Source organism: Doryrhamphus excisus, chromosome 1 (assembly GCF_030265055.1).
Source record: "Doryrhamphus excisus isolate RoL2022-K1 chromosome 1, RoL_Dexc_1.0, whole genome shotgun sequence".
Taxonomy (NCBI): Eukaryota; Metazoa; Chordata; class Actinopteri; order Syngnathiformes; family Syngnathidae; genus Doryrhamphus; species Doryrhamphus excisus.
Window position 1 is genome coordinate 28,558,520 of NC_080466.1, and position 14,524 is coordinate 28,573,043.

Here is a 14,524-nt window from a genome sequence, read left to right on the forward strand (position 1 = left end):
GCAGCACAATGCTGTCAGCACCTTCTTGAAACCCTTTTCTTCTGCACGCCATCCAGACGAGACTTGGGGTGTCTCAGGGCACCCGTTGATGAGCCGGCGCTTTGGAGTGGCGACTTGTGTGTCGGAGTGTGGGGGTGGAGGGAGCATGCGCTGTCATCAGGCGTCAAGTGGAGGAGCTCGAAGCGGGGAGGGAATGAATGTGAGGAAGGAAGGTATTGACATATAGTAGACGTCCGCGAGTGAGGCGCTAGCTGGCAGAAGACACAAACAAGCAATAATAGCGATGAGAAAGAGAGTGAGAGGAAAATAGTGTGAGAGATCTTGTACAGTATGTGGCATTTGAAAGGTTTTGTGTTAGTCACCACACTTTGCATGTTTTCCCCTTAGATACAAATGCAAATGTCATCGTAGCCTTCCGTATTTTTTAATTAGTTTTTTTTTTTCTTCTCTCAGAGGGCTTGGCAGTGAGTGGAACAAATTTCTGCTGTCGCCCTCCATCCTTGCCGCTTTTAGCTTGGGCTGTGATACCCAACCGAGCCCCTGCTTATGTAGATTAATATCTCCTTCCTCTAACACAACTGACAATGCGCTACACCATTGTCTTCAGATTGGATACCGTCATCATAATGAGCCTTCTTGCCTTTTTAATTTGTTTTAAAATATGTTATTGTCTAAGAAGGGTTCCATAAATGGTATTCAGTCAAAAATTCCCACTGCAAAAAATTTAATGAGCATCTTCATGAACACTTCAGTGGAATCGTCCTCTTTCTTCATTCGACTCGCTACTACATCCGGAGACTGAGATGTGTCCAAAATCATGGTTGCGACAGTCAAAGTGCTGCCAGTATTGGTGGCTGTTTCTCCTACAATGTCCATGTTCACTTGCATGGTGATGGCTTTTTATTTCCGTGGCACATTTCCACCAGAAAAGCCTGTCTTACATTTGGGAGGCATCATGAAGTGCTGAAAGTGAATTAATAAGTGATGTTATTCACTCAGTGTAACTGCGAATGAGGTGCACATTGTATTTTGAAGTGAGTCAAGCGTTTATGGAGATTTCAATTCATGGGAGCCCACAAAAAGCTGAAATCCGACGACAGCCTGTATTGTGTTTTTTTATACCATTGCAGAAAGTAGAGTTTTAACCATGACTGGTTTCGTTTTACAACTCATAGTAATGGTAATGGTTTTATTTCATTTGAACATGCATCAGATTACAATTGAATGCATCACATAATCAGTTCACAGTTCCACATGTCCAAAAGTAGTAGGAAGAAGCAAAGCTTATTAAATCCTACCCCTCCATCTGGTAAATTTACAATCAGTAACTGTTACATTTGTTCACTTCCTGCTTTCCTAATATGGTTTAAGGTCTTTTTTAATTAAATTTTATGATATGATATGATAGCACATCATGACTGGTTCAAGACTCTTCATCCTTGTATTTAGCAAACATCAACTGCTTGTATTGTTTCTTGAATTGGCTCATCGTTGTGCATTGTTTGATTTCCTTACTCAATCCATTCCATAGTTTGATTCCACATACTGAAATGCTATGGCTTTTTAACGTAGTCCTAGCATATAAGTGTTTAAAATGTAGTTCTTCCCTGAGATCATATTTCTCCTCTCTTGTAGAGAAGTATTGGATGACATTTTTAGCTAATTGGTTATTTTTAGCCTTGTGCATTATTTTAGCTGTTTGAAGATGAACTATATCAGCAAGTTGAAGTATTTGTGATTTTAGAAATAAGGAGTTAGAACGTTCTGTGTTATATTGCTTCTAGTTCAGCATACTACAACTACATCTCGAGACTGAGACGTAGTACACTAAGGAAGAGATTGTATATGTGTAAATATGTATTTGTGTGTACAGCCCCTCCCCTTCCGGCCTTCCCAGGCCCAATCAATACACCATCCTAGAGCAGAGATGGGAGATCTTGGCTTTATGGAGTCATTACACTCCCCTGTATTATGAATGGTCCCCATAAGATCATTGATGGGCCAAAGGACAGTGTAGCAAAGCATCCCACGACAAAGGATAAGATGAGGCACACATGGCTGTCTTTTATAACACCGATTCAATCACATTATTCATAAGACCACAGCACAACAGAGGCATACCAAATTCCAAATAAAATCCATGACTGTGTGATTGGGTTATATTGTTTTGAAAATATTTTTACTGGCAAAGAAAGATGGAGAGGAAGGATTTTAAGCGACACACAGTAAGCTTCATAGCTGAAGAGACGATACCTAGTCTTTACATATTAGACACAGAAACATGTCTCTGTTGTTATCCAGGTCTCAGTAATCCACATGGGTTCAATCGAGGACTCTTCTTAAGGCACGTTGAGTTCGAAAATTTTTGCTGTGGATTGTCCCGATTTCCTATTTTCGTAGCAAAACAACTCATGAGTTGCCACTTTTTCTATTGAATCTTTGGGGGTGAGATGTTCAGGACGTCGTTATAAGCAGATGATGGCCTCTCGAGTGATATAAATGGTTTCTGTGAATCACCATCTTATAGTGGCGGAGGGATTTAAGTGTCCGAGTGAGTGATCACCCCCAGAGGACACACCCACCAAAGCAAAATCCCCTCCTACAATTTGGTAATGGTAATGGTTTTATTTCATTTGAACATGCATCAGATTACAATTGAATGCATCACATAATCAGTTCACAGTTCCACATGTCCAAAAGGAGTAGGAAGAAGCAAAGCTTATTAAATCCTACCCCTCCATCTGGTACTATAACTGTTACATTTGTTCACTTCCTGCTTTCCATAATATAGCTTAAGGGTTTTTTGTTTTTTTTAATAATGTACCTTTGAGAACTGAAAAAGCCAAAAGGTTCAAACAAGAATAGTCTCGTTTAGTTGCGGCTTATGCAGAAAAATGATTTTGATTGTTTTGATCTTGCCCCAAGTGGAGGAGCTCAAAGGTTTTCCGAAGGGAAGGATCAACCCTCGCCTATGGTCAATGGATTTGGATTGTGACCAAATGAGGCCGAAATGAGTTTTTTCCGCAGGGTGGCTCGGGCATCTAGTCCGAATGCCTCCTGGACGCACCCCTAGTGAGGTTATCCAGGCATGGCCAGCAAGGAGGAGGCCTCGGGGTGGAGACTTGGGAAACACTGGAGGGATCATATCCCACAACTGGCCTCTGAAGACCTCGGTGTCTTCCTGGTGTGGCTGAAAAAGGTGTCCAGAAACCGGGAGGTCTGGGTTTCCCGACTTACACTGCTGCCCCCGCAACCCGGACCCCGATAAGTGGATTATAACAGATTGATGATCACTTTATAGAGTCCCTTGAACATCTGGAAGCTGGAACAGCTTTAAGAGTGACCATCACTCCAATGGTTTTCCATTGCAAATGTACCGCATTAAAACTTCCCTTCTTTTTTTTTATTTTCATGTATTATTCATTTGTTCTTTTGCCCAAGAGTAGAGTACTTAAAGCTTGCCGAAAGTGGTGGGTTAGGTATTTTGCATCAGAGGATAAAAGAACATCAGTTCTCCAGAGAGAGCGTTGTGCAATCTTAATCGTGGTTCAAACTTTAGCATTTTTACCATCGCTGTTTCAAGTTAAACTGTTATTTATGATTTTTTATTTGGGTTAAAATCATACCGTGGTTGCATGTGAAGCCGAATGATCCCTGAAGCAATGAGTCATATTTGCGTGCTTTGATGCAAGCACTACAATAACCCTGTCATCTTTTTTCTAACTGGATTAATTGCGGTACATGTCCAATTCATCTCTACCGTGTTTGTGTTGCGTCCTCGTTGTTGTTCGATGCTACATTATCAGTAGATTTGGTGCTTAACCGAAGTGCACTGATGACTTGTTGCATGCTATGTTTAGGAGATTAAGTGCGGCTCTTAAGTGTACTGACAGCAGCTTGGCTGGGTTGCACAAAAGCATATTTTAAACAAAAGTGGCACGCACTGGTTTTAGAGCAATAATCCTTCAGGTTTTACTCGCTCATTCTTTTATAAACTTCATTTTTTTGTATTTTTTTGTATTTTTTTTTTCCTCCGGTTCAAATCAGCTGCCTTCGTTCTCCCAATTCTTCTCTTTTTCGCTTGGCTTTCCCCTGCGTTTGGGTCACCTGTGTTGATTTACTGTCAAATCTTCCAGGATTATCAGTAATCCAGCAGCAGTAAAATCTGTTTGCTGACAGCTGTGCTCCCTCTGACGCTATTGCTGTTTCCTGCACACACTGTGGCCTATATACCAGGAAAAGCCTGTCTTCCTCCACGGCGTTCATTTTCTACCTCACTGCATTCCAGTGACTATCCACGGGCACATCTTTTTGTGCAACATTTTGTTAGATTTGTCTATAATGTAAAGCTGCTTTATACATTTATGGATTATGGGGTTTTGGTAAATTTATTGTGGGCAGAAAGGAATTATATTGAGTCTATTCTCGGTGGACTCCCTCTTATGAAGAGTCTTTTTGAGCTGTTTGTGCGGTGACTCACTAACAATATTGACGTTACTTCTGACAGTTCAATAAAAGAAAGCATTTCAGTCTAACTGCTTTTTCGTTGAAGGTAAATTGATGTTCAGGTTGTAAATTATTCGAGCAAATTGGACCAAACACGCATAATAAGATATGAGTTGGATCGATGCACATTTTGGTAAAACATGCTATCTTGCTTATCATTCATTTTATTCCTACTGAAGTGATTGTGATTTTTCTGGACCGGAGATTTAAACCAGTTTTTGCATCTATTTTTGTCTCAGGTGGTGTACAAAAACAATGATATCCGCCTGGAGCTTTCCCGCCTGGCCCGGATTGTGGATCCTAAAATGAAACTTCAAGGAGATGTGGTCTTTAAATGCGAAAACGTTCCCACTCTTGACCCCATAAACTTTGAGACACCCGACTCCTATCTGGCTCTGCCAAAATGGAACACCAAACGAGTCGGCTCAATCTCCTTCGACTTCCGAACGTCGGAGCCTAACGGCTTAATACTTTTTACGCACGGCAAACCTCAGGAACGTCGTGACGCTAAGTCCCAGAAGACCAACAAGGTGGACTTCTTTGCGGTGGAGCTTCTGGATGGAGTTCTGTACCTGGTGCTGGACATGGGTTCTGGAACTATCAAGGTCAAAGCGACACAGGTGAAAGTCAATGAAGGCAGCTGGCACCATGTGGACATCCAGAGAGATGGTCGCTCAGGTAAGAAGATGCAATGTACACTTGCAACATACATCACTTACAACCTTCTTTTAACATTATTAGAGCTCTCTCAACATGGAATAGCACCCCTATGCTCATCTTTACATTCATATTACCCAACATAGGAGACACAATAAGAGAAAATAAGATATTTTCAACATAAATAAGACTGTAAATGTGTTCCGGTGCTAAGGGAGCCAAGTGGAGAGGCCAACAGGAAGTGGCTTCCAAAGTTCAGAGTTGAGTTTGAGCTTTGAGCTGGGTTACAACCACACCAGTAGTCCTTGTTAGGGAGATAATTCAAACGTAATTCAAATTACAGTAACATTACCATCACCTAGTGACCAGTGTAGAATATGACATCATCCCAGTGTCTTTGAATGCGTCTTCTGAATGCCTTATATTCATTCATTCATTTTGGACCGTGGAATCCGGTCTCCTAGCTGTGTGGTCTGCGTGCCAACCACACGACCGCCGTGCAGCCCTGTCTTAGGTAATGTTCAATGAAAAATCAATCACTACAATAAAAACACAAAAGCTCACTTGCATTGTGCAACGTTTCATTTCCCAGCTACAAGGGATAGAAGGGATCCCCTAATGTGATCTATCGATCTACAAAGTAAAGTTTGTGTTCCTTTTAAAGACTTTAAATGCCACACTATAGAAAACACAGCATTCAATTCAATGGCAACCTGAGAAGTTACATCTTATATCAGGCCCATATGTGATTATACGTTTGTTCTTACCGATGCCTTAGTCGGGTGTCCTTATATCTATCTCATTCCTCTTGTTCCCTGTGAAAATCCTTTCTTCTCCGCTATCTAAACTGGTGGCAGCGCAGGTGATTAATTGAAGCAGCTGACTCTGACACACGGCTAAATTGGCTCCGCTAACCTGATATATACCCTCGGCTGCAGTGGCGACGAACACACCCGAGCTCTCCGGAGTGTACCGCCTAATGCGGAGATTGCGTTGGCTTTTGGAGCTTAAGGCAACAGAAGTTTCTAGCACCTTTTCTCTAATGCAATCTTTGTTTAATACTTTCTGTGTGTTTGACTATGTACTGAGATCACAGAACTTGCATATGGAGACAAGTGAGAAGAAATAGACTTGGGGGAGTATGATTAAGGTTTAATTATTAGTGCAACAAATCAGTAACAAAGTTAACAATGTGAGTGCCTGTGTTGTCATTATGTAGATGCGATGCAATAAAAGAAGGATTATTGTTTGATTACTTTCTTGCCAACTACTCTCATGCCTTTATTCGGCTCTCCAAGGAGACCATGCATCAACTCGTTAGGTCTATAAACAGGCATTGTCGAGAGTGCATATGTTTTTATGGAGGACTGTATTTGCAGTTGTTGGATGGGCGTCCCTGACCAGACAAATTAATCACGGTTTTCCTAAAATATATTAATAAGCCATGTTTTTTTGTGGTTGAATACGTCACATTATTCGTAAAAACATGCAGATTTTAGTATTTTACATATTTTACCTAAATGAGTTAAAATACAAATATAAGGCATTCAGGGCTGCACGGCGGACAAGTGGTTGGCGCGCAGGCCTCACAGCTAGGAGACCCGAGTTCAATTCCACCCTCGGCCATCTCTGGTTAGAGTTTCCATGTTCTCCCTGTGCATATGTGGGTTTTCTCCGGGGACTCCGGTTTCCTCCCACACATAACACAAATGTTAGCATTTGCAGGCTGCACGGTAGTCGAGTGGTTAGCAAGCAGGCCTGACAGCTAAAATACCTGAGTTCGATTCCACCCTCGGCCATCTCTGTGTGGAGTTTGCATGTTCTCCCCGTGCATGCGTGGGTTTTCTCCGGGTACTCCGGTTTCCTCCCACATTCCAAAAACATGCTAGGTTAATTGGCGACTCCAAATTGTCCATAGGTATGAATGTGAGTGTGAATGGTTGTTTGTCTATATGTGCCCTGTGATTGACTGGCCACCAGTCCAGGGTGTACCCTGTCACCCGAAGACAGCTGGGATAGGCTCCAGCACCCGCCGCAACCCTTGTGAGGATAAGCTGCACGGTGGTGGAGTGGTTAGCACACAGGTCTCACAGCTAGGAGACCCAAGTTCGATTCCACCTTCGGCCATCTCTGTGTGGAGTTTGCATGTTCTCCCTGTGGGTTTTCTTTACTCCGGTTTCCTCCCACATTCCAAAAACTGGGGGGTCACAGCGCCATTTTTTTCATTTTTAGTGGGTCGTGGGTTTTTGCCTTTGCAACAGAAGAAAAAAATGTAAGGACCTTATGTCCATGAATGCACCTCACATTTGCGTCTGTGCTATTTGATTACAGTGCCATGAGGTTTGTGGCATAAGCGGGAGGGGAAGGACTCAACGTGAGGTCTTTACAACACCCGGTTGCAGATATCTGCTGAAGAAAAAAGACGCACCTCGTGTTTTGTTTTTGCCGAGCTGACATTTACTTGTCAGTACATCGTTGGCACATCCAGCGAGGTGGAATCTGGGTTAAATCTGGGGTTAAAATGGAATTTCCCGCATCGCCACCATCGATCCACGAATGGCGGTAAACTGTAGAACAGTAGAGCCCATAGAAGTGACCCCGATCCAGATGTAAGCCATAAACATGCCTAATTAAACACATTGATATTGTACAGATATGCACTCACCACTAATGAATGACAATGGGAGATGATTGATGAACAGATGGAATTGGAGTCACGACGTGGCATTTAGCCTGATCCTCAGGCTAGTGCTGGAGGCAAACAAGCATAATCCACACTGCTTTCCTGTTGTAATTCCGGTAATGACTTCATTAATTCATTCATTTTCTACCGCTTTTTCCTCACGGGGGTCGCAGGGGGTGCTGGAGCCTATCCCAGCTGTCTTTGGGCGAGAGGCGGGGTACACCCTGGACTGGGTGTACAGCCAATCAAAGGGCACATATAGACAAACAACCATTCCCACTCACATTCATACTCACTTAATTGGAGTCGCCAATTAACCTAGCATGTTTTTGGAATGTGGGAGGAAACCGGAGTACCCGGAGAAAACCCGGGGAGAACATGCAAACTCCACACAGAGATGGCCGAGGGTGGAGTTGAACCCTGGTCCTCCTAGCTGTGGTCCTCTGATCCATCCATCCAACCATTTAACGAGAACTACATCGACATCTCTCGGAACACTAGCGTCTTGTACATCATACATGGATTAACCGGCCTTCATGCATTTCAGCGATATTGCATTTAATGATGGATGTTTCTTTCTGCAGGCATCATTTCTGTAAACAGCCGGCGGACACCTTTCACAGCCAGTGGAGAAAATGAGATCCTGGACCTGGAGGGGGATCTTTATCTTGGTGGCCTTCCTGACAACCGTGCCGGGTTGGTGCTCCCCACCGAGCTGTGGACCGCTATGCTGAACTACGGTTACGTGGGCTGCATCAGGGATCTTTTCATTGACGGACGCAGCAAAGACATCCGACAAATCGCTGTGTCTCAAAACGCAACCAATATCAAGTCTTCCTGCAGTAAGGTGACGGGAAAACAGTGTGACAGTAACCCGTGCAAGAACAGCGGGGTCTGCAAGGAGGGATGGAACCGTTTTATCTGTGACTGTGCAGGGACAGGATTCTGGGACAGTACCTGTGAAAGAGGTGAGTCTTTTGTGTGTGGATTTTTTTATTAGCTTTCAATGCTATATTCAATAGATCCTATACCAGTCTACCAGTGTTTTGTTGTTCTTAGGACTTTGGATCGATCGTAACTGGACTGTTTGGGTTGTCTTTGAAGATCTGAGCAGGATTCTTCTAAAACCCAAACAATCCACTCGGAATCAATGAAATGCCCCAAGAATACAATGACCTGGAATATCTGGAATAGCATATACATCAACAATAGTTTAGTACTGAGATCATTCCTGCATGTATGGATGCTTTGCTGAAAGATTTGCTCAGGTTTTTCTTTTTGGTGAAGAAAGCTTGATTTAGTTTTTAGCTTTTGGTCTAAAGCTAACTTCAAATGGGCTTTTCTTGTCTTGGTTTTAAGAGCTTGGACGCATTAAGTTTTTATTAGAGGGTGCAGCTTAACTGACTATTGTTGAGCTAGCCCTTGTTTTTTTTTTTTTTTAGCTATTTTGAAGTTGTGATATGAAGGAATAATATATATTTTGAGAGCAATGAACGGTGATTTATGACATCTGGTAGTTGTAAGTCGGTTCACGTCTCCGAATAACAAAAATTGGGGTTGTCGTTTCTATGAAGAAAGTAAGCTGCAGTCAAGTTACTACCACTTGTGTTGCAGTCCAATGTTGCACGGTGTCTGTGCATAATAGACGGCGAGAGCAGCTGTCTTAACTAAAAGAACAATAAATCAGAGCCAGTGTTCGTCACTGACCTAACACCCACAGGATGAAAACATTGAGTCACATGTCCCTTATGCTCAGTGTCAGTTTCCAGTCATCTTTACTGCTTTTCTTCTGTCTTGTTCACTTTCTCCCACGCATACGTTGTTGCCCCCGGATGCTTTCCCTTTGAGTTGTTGCCCACGCCGGAGTATTAGTTTGGTACTACAAATGTAAAGGGCGCTATATCATTGTTATTGCCTGTCTATATAGGGCTGAAATAATGTTTAAAAACTCAATTAGGGGCTGCACAGTGGTCGAGTGGTTAGCACGCAGGCCCCACAGCTCGGAGACCCGAGTTCAATTCCACCGTCGGCCATCTCTGTGTGGAGTTTGCATGTTCTCCCCGTGGGTTTTCTCCCACACATAACACAAATGTTAGCATTTGCAGGCTGCACGGTGAAGAAGTGGTTAGCGAGCAGGCCACAAATCTAAAATACCCAAGTTCGATTTTGCCCTCTGCCATCTCTGTGTGGAGTTTGCATGTTCTCTCCGTGCAATCATGGGTTTTATCCGGGTACTCCGGTTTCCTCCCACACATAACACAAATGTTAGCATTTGCAGGCTGCACGGTGGACTAGTGGTTAGCGAGCAGGCCTCACAGTTAAAAGACCCGCTCCAGCACCCCTCACGACCCTCATGAGGATACATGTTTTTGGCCGAAATGAAGCTCAAATTTTTTTTCAAGCACAAAAATTGATTAATGAACCAAAAAAGAAATCTAAGGAATTCAGAAGATGCATTCAAAGACATGTTGTATATGTAGTATTCTACACTGATCATTAGGTGGCTGTAATGTTAAATTGAAGAGACAATAGCCACCCCAAGAAGTACTGTAGAGAAACCAAAGTCAACATGTGAGTCTATATTATGTCATGGGTAATATGTGAAGGTTACTATAGAGACTATAGGGGTGCTATTTCCTGTCTAGAGGGCTTTAATGTTAAAAACTGTATTTAGAAGGTCGTAAACGTACTACACAAATAGTACCATACATCACATGAATTCACTTATCACAGTTGGGTCTGGAACCGATCAACAGTGATAAACGAGGTATAACCATACAGTGGATTCCCGTTATATTTGACTTTCAGCATTTGCGGCCCAATACATTCTCAGGTTTTCGTCAAAAGTTTCTTTCATTTGTGGTGAAAAGCCGCCATTTTGTGCTTACAGTCTTACAGTAGAAAATGAATGAATGAATGAATGAACAATCATTCTCAGTTTTTCCGTTCCACCATTTCAAATTCCATGTTGGCCAACTACTCCCACATTTCTCAACCTCCTCAAACCAACATCAAAATGTTCCGCTCATTACTTTAAATACAGACAAGGGCAAATTTGAAGTGTTTGGAAATACCGTATTGCTCTATGAAGTGAAGCTCGGATGCACGCTGTGTAGTGTGAGTACAGACCAGTGGGGGGTGGGGGGGGGGGGGGGGGGCTGATAAACTATGATGATAAAAACAATACCAACTGATGTTTAATTCAGATGCTTTCTTTTTCATAAAGGGTATTCTGCTTTTCCTCCAAGTTCCCTGGAGATTTTCGGAATTAATCCAACTGGTAGTTAACCCTGATGCACTTCCATTTGCAAAAGCGGAGTTGCTTACACAAAAAGCATGCCTTGTTTCTGAACTGCTCAGAGTGAAGCCACTCTCCCTGTGGCATAACTTCACCTCGGCTGCTTGTGTCAGCAACAGTATTTTTCCTGTGACTGCCCAAAGCGTGCAACAAAGTGAAGAATGCAACTAAACAATAAATGGATACATTTGGTTTGCTGCTTGTTGGCAGTGAATATTTTTGTTAGGGTGCATCGGGATGACGGTATAACATGCTTTCATGTTACAGTCCATGTTTTCTCATGTTAGAGAAAAAAACATATAAGTTGCCCTGGAGTACAACTTGCATTGTTTGTGGGTAATTTATTTTACAAACTACTGGACCAAAACAGACATTACATCAATAAGTCAAGTTCTAAGATTAATAAATGAATAGAGAACAGGCTGAATAGTTGTAATATGGTTAATATGTAATATATGGTTATTCAGCTACACAAAAAGTAAACATCAACAGAAAATGTGTCCAGTGTTTATGTAACATAAACAGTTTTACGTACAGTAACTGTTTTGTGTTCTTCATGGCAGTAAGAGTGCCATGTTGTGGCTGTCTGTCAAATTTGACATATGTTGACATATTGTTTTACATATTTTGACATATTGTTTTACATATTTTTACATATTTATATGCATATTTTTGCATATTTTTACATTTTTTTATTTTTTTAGAAATGTTTACATATTTTCTTACATGTTTTTATATATTTTTACATATTGTTTTACATTTTTGTTACAATTTTTACATAATTTTTATACAATTTTTGCACATTTTTTACACAAGTTTTTACACAATTTTTACACAATTTTACACAATTTTACACATTTTTATGTAAATTGTACACATTTTACATATATATATATATATTTATTTTCATTAATAAGTTGCTCATGAAAAAAAGTGCGACTTATAGTCTGGAAAATACGGTAATGTGTTTGTCAGTGGGCGCCACATCTAAAATAAAAAAAAAAACAAGGGTCAGGCCTAATGCATCTGTGGTGGTCTAAATGTATTTGTGTCAGGCCACAAATGTATTGGAAACAAAACTGAACAAAGTCAACAATGACAACAATATGTATCTTCTGTGTATCTTCTAACTCAACACATCTTGGAACAAAAAAAAAAGGATTTTGGTAGTCTTTCTGTGCTGTTTTCCTTCCCCTCCGTGGATTCAAGACACACTGAGATCTCCCCAGGCGCCTTCTGAAACAAGCAATTGATCCGCACCATATTATACAGCACCGCGGCAAAGGGGGTGGAGCTGTGATACGGATCAGTGATCTACCTTCGGAACTGTAACAAATGTTACATTTCCATGACATTTATGGGGCTGAAATGTAAACATGCACTTTGACTGTCTCTCTTCAAAGCGGTGTGTTTTTTCATCAGTTTTACTTCCAGCTCTATTTACTTGTAGGGGAATCTCATCTGGATATGAAAAACACATACGCACATTGATTGAATCCCACTTGGGCACGTTGGAATGGATGCTGCTTGGTGTGCACGACATCGATCAGATTTTTAGTTGAAACATGCTTCCATTTTTTTATTTTATAATAGCACTCAACAAAGGCGGAAAATAAGAGGTCCTTCAGTTTTATTCCTTCAAATGTATGACATTTTAATGGACCCCTTTGGGGTTAATTTTGACATATGTCCAAACACATTTGAATTCATGCAATATATACCAGGAATTAATGTAATACGGGCTGCACGGCGGTCTCTTGCATGTTCTTCCCGTGCATGCATGGGTTTTCTCCGGGTACTCCGGTTTCCTCCCACATTCCAAAAACATGCTAGGTTAATTGGCCACTCCAAATTGTCCATAGGTATGAATGTGAGTGTGAATGGTTGTTTGTCTATACGTATGTGTCCTGTGATTGGCTGGCCACCAGTCCAGGGTGTACCCCGCCTCTCGCTCCAAGACAGCTGGGATAGGCTCCAGCAGGCCCGCGACCATCGTGAGGATAAGCGGTAGAAAATTAATGAATGGATTCTGAATTCTGTTGTCAACATTACACATATATTTTACTTTTGCATTTCATAGTAACGATGATATGTTCAAGGATCAACAAACAAAGTGTGAAATCTCAACATTTGACCAAAAAAAGTGAAGCATAAAGATATGAATTACTATGGTTTTACCTGTATTATCACACATTATGTAATAATTGTAATATCCAAATATCCAAATCAACCAATTGTTCTAAAGTTAAAGTTCATGTGTGAATATCTTGTTTTGCCTAAAACACAAAATTAATAGGTCCGCTGATGAAAGACATTAAAAAACGAGTTTCCATTCCTTTATTGTTGTTTCAATATTCATGAAAATACACGGAAAACAGTTGTTTGAATGACTGAGGTGCTTCCTGGTTGAAAATGGGACCTTGTAACAATTAACAGTATGCATTTACAATGATTATGTGGGCTTTTAAGAGCGTTGCCTGACTCAAACAGGCATATTTAAAGAGCTACAGCCCTGCTATTACCTTATTTAAAGTCAGATTTAATGGCTTCTTACCGCAAATATTGCTGCCTTTCCCTCAGTCATCCAAATTGTGCAGCTGCTGATTTTCCCCAAAAAAGCATTGCATTGAGCTCCCATTACATTTTTTTATTATAAGCTCGCAAAATAGCCTAAAACTCTGCAGATATTGAATATTTGCCTTGAACAAAACACACTGCTTTGTGTGTAGCTGGGAGCTAAAATCAAGGTGGTTTTCAGTTTATGCCGTTCTGTTGGCATTTGCAACATTTTGCAGTGAGACTCGCTTGGGAACTGGTAATGATAGGATGACAAAAAAGTGTTTGATCAAAAAACATTGGCAAACACAAGTGTCTCATGAATGCAGCAATCTTACACACACACACACACACACACACACACAGCAAAGAGTATTGAAATCACAAAACACTACACCTATAGTATCCTCCACATACAGTATAGCATCCTTGAGCATGTTAAAGGATCTGATCCTATGAAACTGACAGTAATAACTAAACATTGTTGTGTTTTTCTTTATTACTCTTTCATTGAATTATTGTATTTAGTGTTTTTATTACTGTAGTCTGCCCTTCATGTGTTGTGTGTACAGCAGGGGTGTGCAAACTACGGCCCGGGGGCCACATGCGGCCCACCAAGCGTCTGAATCCGGCCCGCCAGTTGCTTATTGCTAGTATTTCAACTTTTAACATACAACCTGGCAACGTGGCTTGCAAGTCGGATGTCTTATTTAGTAAAAAAAGGATCTGATCCTGTGAAACTGTCAGTAATAACTAAATATTGTTGTTTAGTTATTGCTATGCTACTTGTTTACAAAACAAGCTCAGGCAGAAGTTATTGTATT

The 14,524-nt window shown here is 41.2% G+C and overlaps 1 protein-coding gene across 1 annotated transcript in view; it reads left to right on the forward strand.

Annotated features, from left to right (window-relative positions):
* Positions 1-14,524, forward strand: part of LOC131129542 (neurexin-3b-like) — a 340,697-nt gene that overhangs the window by 137,694 nt on the left and 188,479 nt on the right. The window contains exons 12-13 of the mRNA XM_058073250.1: positions 4,746-5,184; positions 8,431-8,814. Of these exons, the coding sequence (XP_057929233.1) occupies positions 4,746-5,184; positions 8,431-8,814 (823 nt within the window). The remainder of the gene's footprint in view (positions 1-4,745; positions 5,185-8,430; positions 8,815-14,524) is intronic.